This window comes from Watersipora subatra, chromosome 7 (assembly GCF_963576615.1).
Source record: "Watersipora subatra chromosome 7, tzWatSuba1.1, whole genome shotgun sequence".
In the NCBI taxonomy this organism is placed as follows: domain Eukaryota; kingdom Metazoa; phylum Bryozoa; class Gymnolaemata; order Cheilostomatida; family Watersiporidae; genus Watersipora; species Watersipora subatra.
This window is the reverse complement of record NC_088714.1, coordinates 31,744,946-31,760,647: the sequence shown is the minus strand read 5'-3', so window position 1 is coordinate 31,760,647 and position 15,702 is coordinate 31,744,946. Positions and strand designations below refer to the sequence as shown.

The 15,702-nt window shown below is 35.2% G+C and overlaps 1 protein-coding gene across 1 annotated transcript; it reads left to right on the top strand.

The window, feature by feature from the left end:
- The first annotated feature begins 1,142 nt into the window (after nt 1–1,142).
- Nucleotides 1,143–14,528, top strand: LOC137400166 (thioredoxin-related transmembrane protein 1-like). The gene is made up of 8 exons (XM_068086483.1): nt 1,143–1,311; nt 2,904–3,025; nt 3,402–3,447; nt 4,207–4,335; nt 5,856–5,901; nt 10,184–10,285; nt 12,515–12,919; nt 14,057–14,528. The coding sequence occupies exons 1-8, from the start codon at nt 1,196–1,198 to the stop codon at nt 14,132–14,134; spliced, it is 1,044 nt and encodes a 347-aa protein (XP_067942584.1). The 5' UTR covers nt 1,143–1,195; the 3' UTR covers nt 14,135–14,528.
- The last annotated feature ends 1,174 nt before the right edge of the window (nt 14,529–15,702 follow it).

Genomic DNA, 15,702 nt, shown 5'->3' with positions numbered 1-15,702 from the left:
TTTTCGGCTGTGATATATAGGGTCTGTGTTGTGGGCTCTTGCTAGGGCGGCGCTGGTATATACACAGTCTGCTATTGGCTATGATATAGAGCCTGAATTGTCAGCTCTTGCTGGGGTGGGGTGGTATATACACAGTCTGCTATTGGCTGTGATATAGAGCCTGAATTGTTGGCTCTTGCTGGGGTGGGGCTGGTAAATACACAGTCCGCTATCGGCTGTCATACAGAGTTTGATTTATTGGCTTTTGCTGGAGTTTCATTAATATATGCAGTCTGCTTTTGGCTGTGATATATAGAGTGGGTTGTCGGCTCTTGCTGGGGTTGCGCGGGTGTATACACAGCCTGATTTATCGGCTCTTGCCAGAGTTACACTGATATGATATATGCAGTATGCTGTGATGTGTAGCCCAAATTGTCAGCGCTTGCTAGGGTTTTGCTGGTAGATACACAATCTGCTATCGGCTGTAATATAGCGAGTATGTTTTAATTGCTCTGAGGCTAGTAATGTAAAAGGTTTGGTTACCAGTAATTATCAGAGGTGTCTCGGCTACTAGAAACAAGCGTCAGTTCCTGCTTGGCCTGGTGAGGGGTGGGGGAGCGAGGTTATCCTGATTTTACTTCAGTGGCCTGTTAATTTCACTGACAACTTGTGCAAACATTTTTTATAGAAACGTTATTGTATTATAAAATCCATGTCGCATCAGCGTGCAGTATAAGTTATATCCTAAATTTTGTTCTTTCCAGTTGTGAGGTACATTTTCCATCACTACTATTAAGCATATATCTTAGGTACCAACCTTATTTGATCCCATTTCAATATAACGTTATACGTTATGTGATGTTTGGTATATAATACGATGTATGTAATACGTAGGCCTATGAAATACGATCATACAAGTACATCTAGTTCTCGTCCGTCATGTAGGAAGCACAACTCCGTGCATATTAAAAATAAAACCAGCTATTTATTGGCTTTCGGATGATTTGGCGAAGGTTAATAATAATTATTTGCTCACGCTCACGCCCTATAGTGAGAGCCTATTAAAAAGAAGATTTGGGGTCCTCAAGTTTACCCCGGTGTATTCAATAATATCTGCAGATTGCAGCCTATATTTACTGCTGTATCGCATTTGTACATTTGTAACTAGTTTAGTCGGCTTTCGTTAGCAATCGGAACAATTTAGAACACATCAACCATGAAATTACAAACAGTTTTAATCGGCTTATTTGCAGTATGCAATGCAAACAACATTCATAAACTAACCGATGACAATTTTGGCAAAATATTTGAAGGTTCTTGGCTTATCATGTTGTAAGTATGAGCTTAAATTTTATTATTATTTACACGAAACAGCAATGCGTATCCTTACATTTTAAAAGCGTGATTCAGCTCAGTTTAGCAGTTGTCAATGCTATCCAGATATGGCCAGCGAAATTTCAATAAAAATCTTATGAATAGAATAGCATGCCGTTTATTAGGACTTATTTATGCTCAACATTTTTGTTCACATTATTTATATAAAGGCTACTGAATGTTGGAACGTTTTTGTGAATGCCACGTTTCAAACTGTACTAGATAACTGTGTTTTTGGTTGGTTTAGGAAAAGCTAGAAAATTTAAACCAAAAAGCAATGTGTCATTCTACACAAGGAAGATATTTTTGATCTATATCTACAAATCAGAAACCTAGAGCAACTGCTAAATTATTTGAAATGCAGGTCAACATTTGCTTAACATTTTGACATTTAGTACACCTAGCTAGATCGAATTATATGATAACAAGATCGAATTATATGATAACAAGAAAATTAGGACCGGTACAACTGTTGTTTCTCTTTCATTGCAAACATTGTATTGATTTTTCGCTGGTAATGGAAACTCAAATGATTAACAGCTGTTTGGTGATTTTTATTATTTGTTTATCATTTTGGCTATACAGAAGTCATAAGTGCAACAATCATGTCTACCAGCTTTCATAAGGCAATGGTATCTTGATCAACAATTGCTGTGACTACCCTCTGTCGTCCAACACAGAGTCGCATATGAAGTGTTTTCCTGTCAAAGTGTAACTATTGATCATTGGCATAACAGTTTGAATGTTAATACTGTATTGCTGTCGTTTCCTATTTTGTAGAATCGCTTTAATTTTTTTATAAGGTAATTTTTGTGATCAAATTAGTTCATTGTCGTAATTCTTCAATGTAACTCAGTCAAAGAACTGACACATTTCCATCCGTTGGAAAAGTTTGTATTGAAACTAATCTCACTGTATGTGAATTTCGTGAATATCTGAGGGTTATTTAGTTTTAGCAACTCGCCAAGCAAATAGTCGGGTTCCAACAATTTCTGGGTATAAATCATAATCTGGCTTGTAAAATTCGAAGGCATAGTCAATCTAATTTGCGACAGTTTTTTTGTAATAAACTTTACCAGACATTTTAGAAATTTTTCTATTGTCCCTGTCATAACTCTGCAAGCTTTGAAAAATAGCTCTTTTTTATAAATCAAACATCGCAATTGAAATTTTAGTTTTATCTGCTTCAGTGCAGTAGAAAAGTTTACTTGACGATGCACAACTGCAGGAAGTGAATGCCTCCAAAATTCATATAAACATTTTTGCAAAAGCTATATGTGTTTACTTGTCATGTAAAATTATTGAATCGGTTTACCTTTGTAGAACCCACCAAAGTTAAATCTCACAATTTATGTTGACACGCTAAGTTATGCATGTTGCCATGTGATTTTTTTTAGTGTCTGCATAACAAATTTAACATATTTAATTGGCTAACTTTTTTCCATTTTATTCATCTGACTCTAGATTTATATACTCAAAATGTTAAATGTTTACTGCGATCCTTGAAACACCACAATAACCAGTGTCTTGAATTGTTTTAATACTTTTAGTTATGCTCCTTGGTGTCCAGCTTGCCAAAGTTTGAAATCTCCTTGGGAGCAGTTTGCTTCTAAAAATCTCAAGGATGATTTACAGATACATGTAGCTGAAGTGGATGTTACCCAGTATCCTGGTCAGTATGATATTGAACAGTTTAATAAACAGTATTCAAGCGTTATTACAAGCTGGAATTCTTTTAGTTTTAAATTGATTTTACTTTTTACAAAAATAATAACAATGTTTGTTGATGCAATTTGTTCTTAATATTTGCTTTGCTACCTAACCAATGTTTTATTAGATGACATGGATCAGTTAGTCGGTGGGATATGTCTTGCTTATGCAATGCGTAGAATGTGTACATTAGCAAATAGACATGTTTGTTTTATAGACAAATCCCTATTGGTTGTATTAGGTTTTGCTGTTAGTTCAAGGTATTAACAGTATATCAACTTACAAATCTAAAATATACGCACCAAGTTACACACTCTCATCAAATGTTTGTTTGACAGCTCTGAGCGGACAATTCCTGATATTTAATCTGCCTTCCATCTACTAGTGAGTATATACCGCTAATATAAGACAAATTGAGAATATTCACTGTGATAAATGCTTATGAACTTAGACTTTGTGAAACTACATTTGACCTGATTTGTTATTGATTAATGCGTTTTTTTCTAAGAACAGAGAGATTCTTTAGCATTATATCTTCAGCTTAATCAACGAATTATTGAATCATTGCCTAATATTAAATTATCCATCTTTTAGCATTGTGTTTCAATATATAAATAACAAGCTATTAATTTAGAACTTGTTATGTACAACTGCATCTTATTTCTTCTATAGGCTGTTTCTAAAAGCAGCTGTGCAAGCATATACTTTACTATCAAGCAGGTTTTCTATGTTATGTTATTTTACGATGGTTTAATTGTATAAAACCTTTTATATTTAAAACTGTTTCATTGACTTTAAAGTTAGTGAGTGTTTTTGAGATGCTGATATTACCTGCTGAACTCCCTTATTTGGATACTTAACAGCGTTATAAAACCAAATATTGATATATAATATAGTGTATAGTACTGATTACTTGATTAAGAATAAGATAGGTGTTTGTGTTGATGAACACAGAAATATTTCTGTGTTGATTTTAAATACGGTTGCTTTCAGTCCGTTTATGTACAACTGAGAGCTAGGAAACTTCATTCTATGTTTTTCTCATCTTAACGCTGTATAAGTTATTTATAATTTTTGTAGCCCTTCAAATTAATTTTGTTTTTTATTCTGTGGGATTTTAATCAGCTTATTATCAACCCATAGCATTCAAAACGGAGAAAGCAGGCAATATGTGGGCCAGTTAGATATTTCGGCTGTGGAATCCTGGATAACGGATGGAAAGTGGCGCGAAACAGAAGCTGTTGCCTCTTGGCGCTCTCCCAATAGCTTCATGTTCGTACATTATGCTTACATTTCTGATATGTTTATCTTTTGGTTAGGGACTTTGTTAACAGGCGTTGTTAACAGGCCTTGTTAACAGGCCTTGTTAATAGGCCTTGTTAACATCATGTTATGTGATAGTCTTGTTGTATAACCACTGAATTTCAGGCCATTTGAAGCATGAGTCTTATAACTTGATAATTATAGATTCAAGTTTCATCACAAACTTGAAGAGCCTCCAATCTTGGTGCATTGGCTGATGATAGATGCGTGCTAACTCACAAGTAGCCTGAAATTTTGTGATTATATGTAAATGTTATAAATAAATATTGTAAATATTATTTGTATATGATATCATGCCTTTCACAGATTGCTCCTCTTCATTACAACTCTAAAAGGGAACTATACGGCTATACTCCTTATCACTAGCCTGTTATACTTCCTGTTAGAGTATGGATTACATTGGGAACTCTCTTAATGAATACGTTGTACTTCTTGTTCATGGACCTGAATTTTTACAACCAGTTTTCCATTTCTCTATTTTGTCAGCCAAATGAATCACTACTTTACGATATATTTAATGTCTTACTTCGTTTTGTTAGGATGCTTTGGTGAGCTAATCTCATTGGTTCTTTATTGGCCTAAGAACTAATGTCATTGGCCCATGATCTGTTTAGGAACTCATTGGTCTTTGATCCGTTTAGGAACTAATCTTATTGGTCCATGATCTGTTTAGGAACTCATTGGTCTTTGATCCGTTTAGGAATCTATTTCCTTGGTCCTTGACCTGTTTAGGAACTAATCTCATTGGTCCTTAATCTGTTTAGGAACTGTTGTCATTGGTCCTTGATCTGCTTAGGAACAAATCTCGTTGGTCTCTGATCCATTTAAGAATTAATTTCATTGGCCTTTGATCTGTTCAGGAACTAATTTCATTGGTCCATGATCTGTTTAAGAACTAATCTCACTGGTCCTTGACCGGTTTAGGAACTAATTTCATTGGTCCTTGACCTGTTTATCAACTAATCTCGTTGGTACTTGATATGTTCAGGAACTAATTTCATTGGTCCATCATCTGTTAATACTTTCCATTTCAGCCGAGCATATGTGTTTTATTAGGTGAAAAAATTTGTTATGTATTTGTTTATTAGATATATCTAATCATTTTAGCTCATAGAAGCTGTTTAACATTTTTCAGTATCTGATGTTTGTATGTAGTTGTATTGCATGTGTTGTGCTACTGTACTGTTTACTGTACTTTACTCTATGACATATCCACTGCTATCTTCCACAAAAATTGTACTGTGGTAGCCTACCTGCGTGCTTAATATTAAGATAATGTGGTGCAAAAACATGAGCATTGTGTAAGGGTCGCAGAAACTAAGCAAAATTTTATTCATTGGCTGGGCATTCTTGCCAATTACTGATGTAACATACCGCACTGTTGCATATATGAGTTCATTCTCTGTTGTTTGGTTTCCACCTATTGCTTCTTTTTTTCTGTAACCCTGTATCTATTGGCTCTGTTTTAGAATGAGGTCTGTGGGAAAGTTCTTTCACTTTGCCAATCAAATGAGGGTGAGTACAGAATGCGTCTCTTCTCTAATAACCAGCAATTAGTAGAAGTATGCTATTGTCCATAAGTTTTATCAGTGTTTACCACTGTCTCACACTGTAGTCTGACGTTGATAACAATTTATTCTGAGTTTACAACTGACCAGTTAAATTTTTTTTTAAATTTCTGCTTAGGGCCTTTGTATCACACAAAGTACTTATTACACAGTATATATCAGTGTTTTGTTAACAAAGCAAAATCCTAATTCGATTATTTTTACAGACATTTTGGATAATAAATTATAAGTTTGGTCCGTTTTCAACTGTTTTCACCCCCACAGGCTTTAGTAGTCTCAGTATATATTACCAGGGTGTAGGTTTTTTTTCTCATCCTGTCTTTTGCTCATATTAGTTACTTTACGTATTTTCATATCTAAAAGGATGCAATTTGTGTGAGTTATAAATTGCATAATGTATGGGATGGTTTACTTTGAGTCAATGAGCTAACTACAGACAATGTAACTCATAAAAGCTCATAAAAATGAATATTTTGATCAATTAAAACTGAATCGATTGATTCTCATTATGATAATTCTGAATTTTCATTTAAAGATTCATGTTTGTAAACCTATAAAAGTTTGGCCTATGTTAAAAGTGTATGAGTCTGTGTGCTAGAAATGATTCTCAAAGCCTGCTAGCTATGAGTACTACACTGAATTCTATAGGATATCCAGTAAAAAGACATCCAAAGCCATAGGCATAAAGCCATAGACATGCGCAATATAATAGACTTATGGAGTCTCTGTGGAATACGTTGTCACTTGCTCTTGTTTGCTTAAATGTCTATGTAGAGACTACGCATAGTAATGAGAGCCTGAACTTTGCAATGATGGACTACACATAAAAATTAACGGTACCGGTAATTTTGTCTAATAAATATTGACAAACACTTGTTTGTGATTGTCAAACACTTGTTTGTGGTTGCCAAACACTTGTTTGTGATTGCCAGACAACAGTTTTTACAGCCTTTGCCATACTTGTGACTTTTGCTGGAAAGCGTAATAACGACATCAATTTATGAAAATATTTATGATCGTTTAATTTGAAGATTCGATGATGAACCTTATTTTCCTGCCTACGTTATTATAGTTATTGTTATGTGATTCTCACGTGACTCTCTTGGTCATTTGGAAGTTTTGACTAAAAATCTATTTATGGTTGAAGAATGACGTAGTTGTCAGTAGAGTGGCACATACTCTATGAAAAATTTATCTATGGTAGAGGAATAACATAGTTATCACTAGAATGGTGCATACTCTATGAAGAGTTTATCTATGGTAGAAAATTGAAGAATAAGCGGTAATAGTTAAACATAATAGTAACTTTTGGGTTTTATGCTATGAGCTGTATTTTTGTGAAATTTTGATATACATGTATCAGGCAAATATCATGGATATACACTGATTGATATTTATATGGAAATTTTTCTTATAAATTTGAAAACATAGATGAACACGGGAGGTTAAATATACTTCCTAGGAACAAAGCGAGACTTTTGATCCGCTCTTTTGGTAGACGTGAACTACTTCAACATACAAAGATGCTGAAAGGGTTTGTTTTTTAGGCTCCACTAACAATAGAATCTATTCTCCATATTTAGACATTATTTCTCACCTCGCTGGTAGACAATTTTAATAAAATGATCATATAAATGTACATGTACAGCCTTGTGTTACATGTCTAGTTGTGACAAGAAAACTGGATGGTCAAACACCATAAACATGTAATGATATTTACAGTCAAGTACTTTTGTTTGGAGTGATCTACTTGCTCTTAGCAAGGGGTGCAGTGTATTCCTCTCATGTACATGAACAGGTATATCACAAGTAGTATTCATCTTATTGAGACATACGATTCAGATAGCCTCAGCAACAGGCGTGTGCATTTCGATTAATTGCATGAAAGGCTGGGCACAATGAAAATTTCTATAACAAAAGGTATTGCCGTACCGCCTTGTCTTTCAGTTTGCCAACTGCGTACATATCTCCTTTATCAAGGGCGGGTCAACCAATGTTCAACTGATATGTGGGCAGAGGAATGACATCACCTTTTATGTGGTTGTAATCATTGTCTTCCAGAATTGCAAGTGCTTAGGTGCAACTGTAGGGCTTTATCATAATGCCTTTAGCCTCTTTAAGTTGCTAGTTTATTCTCCTGATGAACCTTTTGTTGAAACCGATAAACTGATGAAACAGTATTCTCCGTTAATGCACATCTTTGTTACCATCCTTGTGAAACGCAATGCGGTTTCAGGTTTCGCAACTCCCAACAGTGAATGAGGTTTAGTTGTTTGTTTTTACCATGTAGTGGTTATGGCGCTGAGGCTATTTAGAAACAGATTTATAAGATGGTTGACTGCATTCCATTATTACAATTCTTATCATAGTAAAAGCCGTGTTCGTCTCTCCAAAGCCACACTTATATATATGTAAGAAAAAAGATTCCATCGCACGGGAGTCGAACTCACGTTTTCAGCTTTCAGCCAAGCATGCTACCACCTGTACCACTTGAACATCTTGCTGCATTGTGGTAGAGACGTATTACATATAGATACAGCACATAGGACTGCCAGCGTGTAGTTGTTTTTCACAATAAAGCCAGCAATTATTTTAGGCGATTCACTCATTTTGTGTACAGCAAATTAATAAGGCGAGTTTCCAACGCTTATGCGAGGCAGAAAGTCTTAGCAAGAAATATGTGTTAGCACTGTAGAAATGAAAATAATATTTAGCTCAATGTAGAAATGGGCTAGTTTTTATCTTAGCAGCCAATTCTAAGACTTCCTATTCAAACTTAACAATAAGTCGGTGCTTTTGATATTTGACCTGGCAGAGAGCGAAAGGGAAGAAATGATCTCCCGTTAGACACTAAATCTAAACCAGCTCGGTGAAGGCTAATATCATACTTTACACGGTTTTTTGTATGCATTTAGGGTAATTAGATGACTGGAACCACAAATAAAGACATTGATCTACCAATGATCATCGCATTCTTCAGGAATATATTACAATACTACTCGCTGATTACGAAGCTTAAAAGTTTGTCTAGTTTCTAGAAATTCTAAAGATGCTATTGTACATGAATGTTTATTATTTTTGCAGTTGTGATGCTGCCGTGGTGTTTGCTGAATGGAATAAATTACGACTAAGCCTTTATTTTAGTTCGTATAATTGCTCCGCTATCCAAGTATTACATTATATACATATTTACAAAGCGTCAGCGGCAGATAAAAATCTTTTGTTTATAGCTGAAAGGATTGAAGAACCTTGATGTTTTTCTATATTAGAATTATTAAAAATATCAAATATGAGTTATATGAAGATCAAGATGCCAGCTTTTTACTTTAATCTTTCGCAAAAAAAAATTCCATAATTTTTGTACATTCTTAAAACTGCATCAGTCTACAACCAAGGCGGTCACAACAGTTTTGCATGACGATAAGTAAAGCATATACGTGCGGGAAAGAAGTACTTGAGGTGAAAATTAGAATTTAAAACTAAAAGGTAGTGTCATGCTGACAGCAAAGGTTGTTGCAAAATGACAAGTGAAGCAATAGAGAAAAAACTATATCACACAAAATAATAAACTAAAGGCGACCTGAATTAACACTTTCCTATCAAAAGATTCCACATTGAATATTTTAAGTTTCCTAACAACTTCATATTCTTGAGTTTTCTTTAAATTTTTGAAGCTCTATATAATTGGATGTTGTAATTCCCGCAAGCTTTGCTTCACGTTGTGAATTTTCTGTAACGTATTTATTCACAATCAGAAACATAATATCTCTAAAACATTTAAGATATGCGCAAGCACATTTACAAGTAAGTTAAAAAATCTGTGTTGAAATATTAGTAGAAGAATTTTTAGTAAGTCAACAATTGAATCATAATCAACCATTCAGCCATGGCTTAACTATAGACTAGTTAAAGGTATTTTTTCATGAATTCTTTAAAAAAATGTAGGCTGGTATCATACCTTCAGTAGCAATCAGCCGACATAGAGAAGTGGTTAGTAGTGAACTCCTTATATATATGTATGTTAGAATCTCTGTCTCTCTTTGGCACCTTATACATTATTAAAGTTTGTTGTCCGTTCGCCTAATGCTTGGCCAATGAATTTTTAGCCGATTTCTTCACTAGTTTTAGTGAAGAAAAGATGAAGAAAGATGAAAGTTTTTACTAAATCTAGTTCCTGCTATAGTAGCTGGTTACTAGCGTATTTTAAAATATTTCTTATTTACTAATAGGTGCTGAAGAATGAGATGACAGAGCACTACGCGATACCATCATGGATTGTATACACCATCTTCATTATATCCACTATCATCATAGGACTCCTTGTCGGTCTGGTATGTATGGGTAGCAGGAGTTCGTAATACTTGCTAATTGTTGCTAATGGAGGCTTTGTTTATGTTTGACGTTGCATAGCTGCACCAATCGGAAGCATTTACGCCATTCAGCGCGATGCTTAGCTGTTGCAGATTGAAGATGAACTTACACAACATTTTTGTAGATTTTATCAGAAACTATCGGTATTTTTCTCTCATTTTCGGTGGTTTTTATGTTTGCAGTGATCTGACTGCCAGGATGTTTCAAGATTAAAAACCATAAAACTTGATTGCGGTTAAAATGTTCAGATCAAAGGGAAGTGTGATTATGATGTCTATAGTTGCAAAGAGACCGACAGTATAAAGAAGCGTGACGTTTCATTTTGAGCAGTGCGCCCTCTGGTTACGATGTCGCTGTTATACAGTTTTTTTACCTTACAATGTGGAGCACAATGTTTTTTTACCCCGTCATATGACTTTCTTTTTCGCCATGCGACATCAACAAAAAATTTTCTCGAAATTTGGCAGTTCAAAATTTGGCAATTCGTCAGTTGGCGCATTGAATTTGTTGGAATAACAAGGACACCAGTATGCTATTTGCCGAAATCCTCACCACAATGCCTGATGGAGATATGATTCTCACACTCTCTCAGTTCAACGTTATTCCTTATTAGTTATATTGAAAACAAAACCGGAAACGGATAAAATTTTAGCCGATGACAAAGTTGAAGTTCAGTCTAGTAAAATAAATGCTAAAACTTAGCTTCAAGTATGGGTTTAGTGAGCTAAATTCATTATATTAAGTTCAATGGTTATGTTATACGTCTGTCTCGAAGGTAAGAATTCTCTATGGTACGTACCGCACATAGCACATTGTAATGTTATATTTTAATGCTGATCCTAACCACTAAATACACTAAAGTTACTGTAGGTAACTATGGTTACTAAGGTTAACATATTATTTCATTACTAATTTTTAATATGTACAGTAGGTTTATAAAAGTTTGATGTTTTTACCAGGGATGTCTGCATTATACAATTATTATGGGTTTCTATACCCCTCTATTCGACGTTTTCGCCTCACGATGCCAGCGCTGGAAGGAATAATTTCGTATGGCAGGGGTTCACTGCATAACAACTAGTCATTTCGCACGTATTTTTCTCCTGAGCGTTACCTTGTTAATTGCGATCAAGTTTTATTAATTTTAATCTTGAAGCATCCTGGCAGTCAGATCACCTCAAACATCAAAAACAATCGCAAATTATAGAAAAATACCAATACTTTCTGATGAAATTTACAAAAAATTTGTGTAAGCTCATCTTTAAAGGTTGACTTGCAACAAAATTCACATTACTGTTATTTGGTATCAAAAGATTCACCATGTCTTACTCTGCTGTGTTGTAGGCGCAACATATGTGGAAATGCGATTACAAGCTCTTAAAAGCTCCAAAACGAACAGTTAATCACCGCCATCATGAAACTGCCATAGATTAGAATCACTTTCCAAAACGGCTCAAATGGGGCGTACAACTGAACAAAATGGCTTCTGTTTACACTTTCATGCAACCTCATTCGTCGAAATATTTTCACCAATATACTTCACGCATTCAATAAAACCATGTCTATTGTCCTTACGGGTCTATTTCATCATCATTGTAATGCTGTCACTTTGAGCACTGATACCTCAAAACCTACCATAAAAATTCGTTTAACTTTTTAACCTTAGCTCGAAGGAGTGCATATCATTCTCTGATAAACATGACGAGCCTGTTGGTAACCTGTGATAGTCGAAAAATGCTGCAGAAATTATTCGTTTTGTTTGGCAGAACGTATGAGTCACATGATCTGATTACGACTAGACGATTAAACCAAGCCGAAACAAAACTGTAAAGTAGCGAGCATCTTTATTTGATACAGGCTTTTTTGTAGAACACCTACACCTTTTTTGCACCTACAACACAGCAGAGTAAGACATGGTGAATCTTTTGATACCAAATAACTGTAGTGTGAATTTTGTTGCAAGTAAACCATCAAGATCCCGTGGAATAGATTGCTTTGATTTCTAGTGTCTTCAGATTGTTTTTTGTAGTCCAGTTTATTAAATTGCGGCATGACTAACTTTTGTCCATTAGTCGATACTATTGCACTTATCGGGAACAAGAAATGCATTTAGTGTGATACCTGCTTGATAATTTTAGCACGCATTTGATTATGGATTATTGATTATGGAGTGCAGTTTCTATTCACAGGTACTGGTTTGTCTGTGCGACTGTCTTTGCCCTCCCAAATCACACCAATATGAGATGAAACCAGAGGGAGAAGAGAATGAGGTTATTGATGAAGAAGAAGATGACGATGGTGAAGAGGATGGTGAAGAGGATGGTGAAGATGAAGAAGAGGAAGACAAGGATGCAGAAGAAGAGGAAGAGAACACAGAAGATGAAAAAAGGAGAGTCGGGGAGGAGGGGGAGGAGGAAGAAAGTGGACAAGAGGAGGAAGCAAAAGACGGAGAGGACAAGGAAGAAGAGGATGACCAAAAGGAGGAAGGCGAGGAAAAGGATGAAAAAGGTGAACAAGATGACCAAAAGGAGGACGGAAAAGACACGGAGGGTGGCAAAACAGAGGAAGATGAAGAAACGACTCAAGAACAAATGGTGGGTGTCGAGTTGATCGTACTCTTTACATAGTGTATGTTCAGAAATGCAATGAAGCTCTAAAGTCAAGGAATGAATGTTATCCAAAGGAACTAAATCCTGGTATCATTATGTGACATAGAATCTGAATCTGCCAATATGTTTAAAAGTATCATTATGTATTTAACAAGTGATAAACTTGGTGGGTGCAAATTTGTTCACCTGTTTCCTTTTTATATGAGGTTTGATAATGACTTGTCCAACATAAACATACTGTTGGCTTGTCAGAGGTATATCAGTATAGGGGTGCCAACCACTGGGCATCTTTCTCTTGAGATTTAATTACTTTTAATTAATTAATTCAATTAATTTGATATTGATCCCCATAAAATTTTTACATGCGGTTCAAATTGTTTCCGTTAGTCAAAAACTCGAAAAAGGATGCAATGGTCACCGCTGAAAGTTTTGCTATTTTCCTGGTTGAAGAGGTAGATTTTTTTACCAAGGATATGGAGTAGAAACTTTTTTGTATTTTATTAAATTGTTTTCGAGACTTTTTTACCATGTAAACTACTGTAGCTCTTTAATAGCTAAATGCAATTTACCAGTTTTAGGGTCTAACAGCATGCATACACACTGCCATTAATGCAGCTTACTGAACAATATGGGCATGCTATGTCTGCAGTTTGTAGCTTGGCACAACAGGTTTGTCTTTTTCTATTTGGAGGTTTCCATGATTTGATTTTTATTTCCACAATATTTATAGTTAAATATGTAAGTTGCTTTTCCTGCTCTTCATGACCGTTTTATTGTAATACGATAAATAATATGTAAAAAACTTATTAAAAGACACACAGAACTTTGATAGCTTGTCATACAACTGATCTTTATGATGATTGGTTGTATTTTATGAACAAATTGTTAAAAATGTGAAAATACTGGAAATTTAGACATACAAAGAATTTGATTTATGTAAGCTGTTTTAAACATTTTATTATATGAATGTACTTTTTTGAACTTGTGCAATATGCTGACTTTTAGTGTGAGTAAAATAAGTGGAGTAGTAGTAGTTCACCAGCTAGTAGTAGTTCTCTACTGGTGAACTACAGCACCAGTAGTTCACCAGCCGTTATTTCCATATACTTGTTTGTTTATTAGCAAGAGGGTGCGATTGACAATCTGGCTGCTGGAGATGATCAGCAGTTGAGGAAACGGAAGAATGTGGGCAATATGTGATATTGCGTATACAGCTGTCTGTTGACAATCTCTTCTTCACACTCCAAACCATACACACAAATAGCGTCATTAATATATAGCTTTATTGATTGTAGATTAAAGCTTTGGTTTGCTTCTAGTGTTCTCTTGCTATGCTTATTGTTTATTTAAATCTATGAGATTGGTGTTAATCTTTATCAAGTGTTTAAAAGTATTTAATATTGCTTCGCATTTCATTTTTGAGTTGTTCGAATCATACTTTGTACCCTTCTCATTTCCAATGTTTTTCATTTTCACTGTACTAAGCTTAAGAAATAATTATATTTAACCATTGCTACTTTCTAAAAGTTGTTGCTACAGCTAATTTTCTTAACTGAATATTAAATACAAACTTAAATAAAATGATCAAAATAGACCAGATTTTTATTTTTAGATAAATAGATGGCTAATGGCTATAGATAATAGATAGACTAGTCTCCTGGCTTGCATGGAAGCCAGGAGAATAGTTAACAAGACTCGCTATATATAGGGCAATGAATCGGTGTTTGGGCGGAAGCCTGGTGAAGGAGAGCCTAATGTGTGAACTGAGCTATTGGGTTGCAATCCCGTTCTTTTGCTGACATGAAAATCACAGCAAGTGATTGCCTGGACAGACAGCACCATCGGGTAGCAGCATGGTCTTGTCAAGAGGCCTTGGGGAGACTGCCCAGCAGTTAATGGCTTGAGCACAGATGTTGGCAGTAGGGACTGCCAACACTTTACAGGCGTGTAATTACAACACTTCTAGGCATGTGATGCTGTGGTAGTGAAACCTGGTAGCAAAGGGAAGGTTGGTGTGCCATCGTAGCTCCTTGGTGCTACTTAGCAGCATTTTGTTGTTTCACTCACATCTAGAGTAATACAACTTCTCCGAGACAACAATGTAACACAGAAACATGGTGCAACCAAAATCATAAGTACATAGCTGTGATGTCAAAGCAAATATGCAAGCTGAGTATGGGTGTTGTTAGCTTTACATGTATGTATACTGATTAACCAAGAAGTATAAATGCGTGAAGAACTAGTTCTTACCAAATAATAACAGAATTATAAAAACCATCGGCCCCCCCATCTGTATCGCGCACGCTGTACCAGTGTACAACGACAGTATTACTAAACAATAGAAGTATAAGTTATCTTCCCATTACAACCCTAGTATACTGTTGAGATTTTATTCTGGAGTTATTCTTTCGTGATAACAAACCCTTCGAAAAGTCTGTTAAGGATTGGTTGCCATGAAACGGAACGTACGGATTCAATAATATAATATTTTACTTCTAAGGAGCAGTTTTAAAATTAACAATTGCACAAACACAATCTAATGCTTATATAAATTTTAGCTTATTATTTTATTTTGACCTAAAATAACTTTTGCTTTTAAAAGCTAAACTTGTAAAGTTAATTTTCTTAGCGCCTTGTGTTCTTGTTTTCAAATTCAGCGCAATCCGGTCCATGTGTAAACCTCATACTAAGTCCATGAGTTCTATTGCACGAGTATAGTATAAAATTGATGGTACTCCGCAATTTTCGTAAGTCCTCACAGAAGCGGC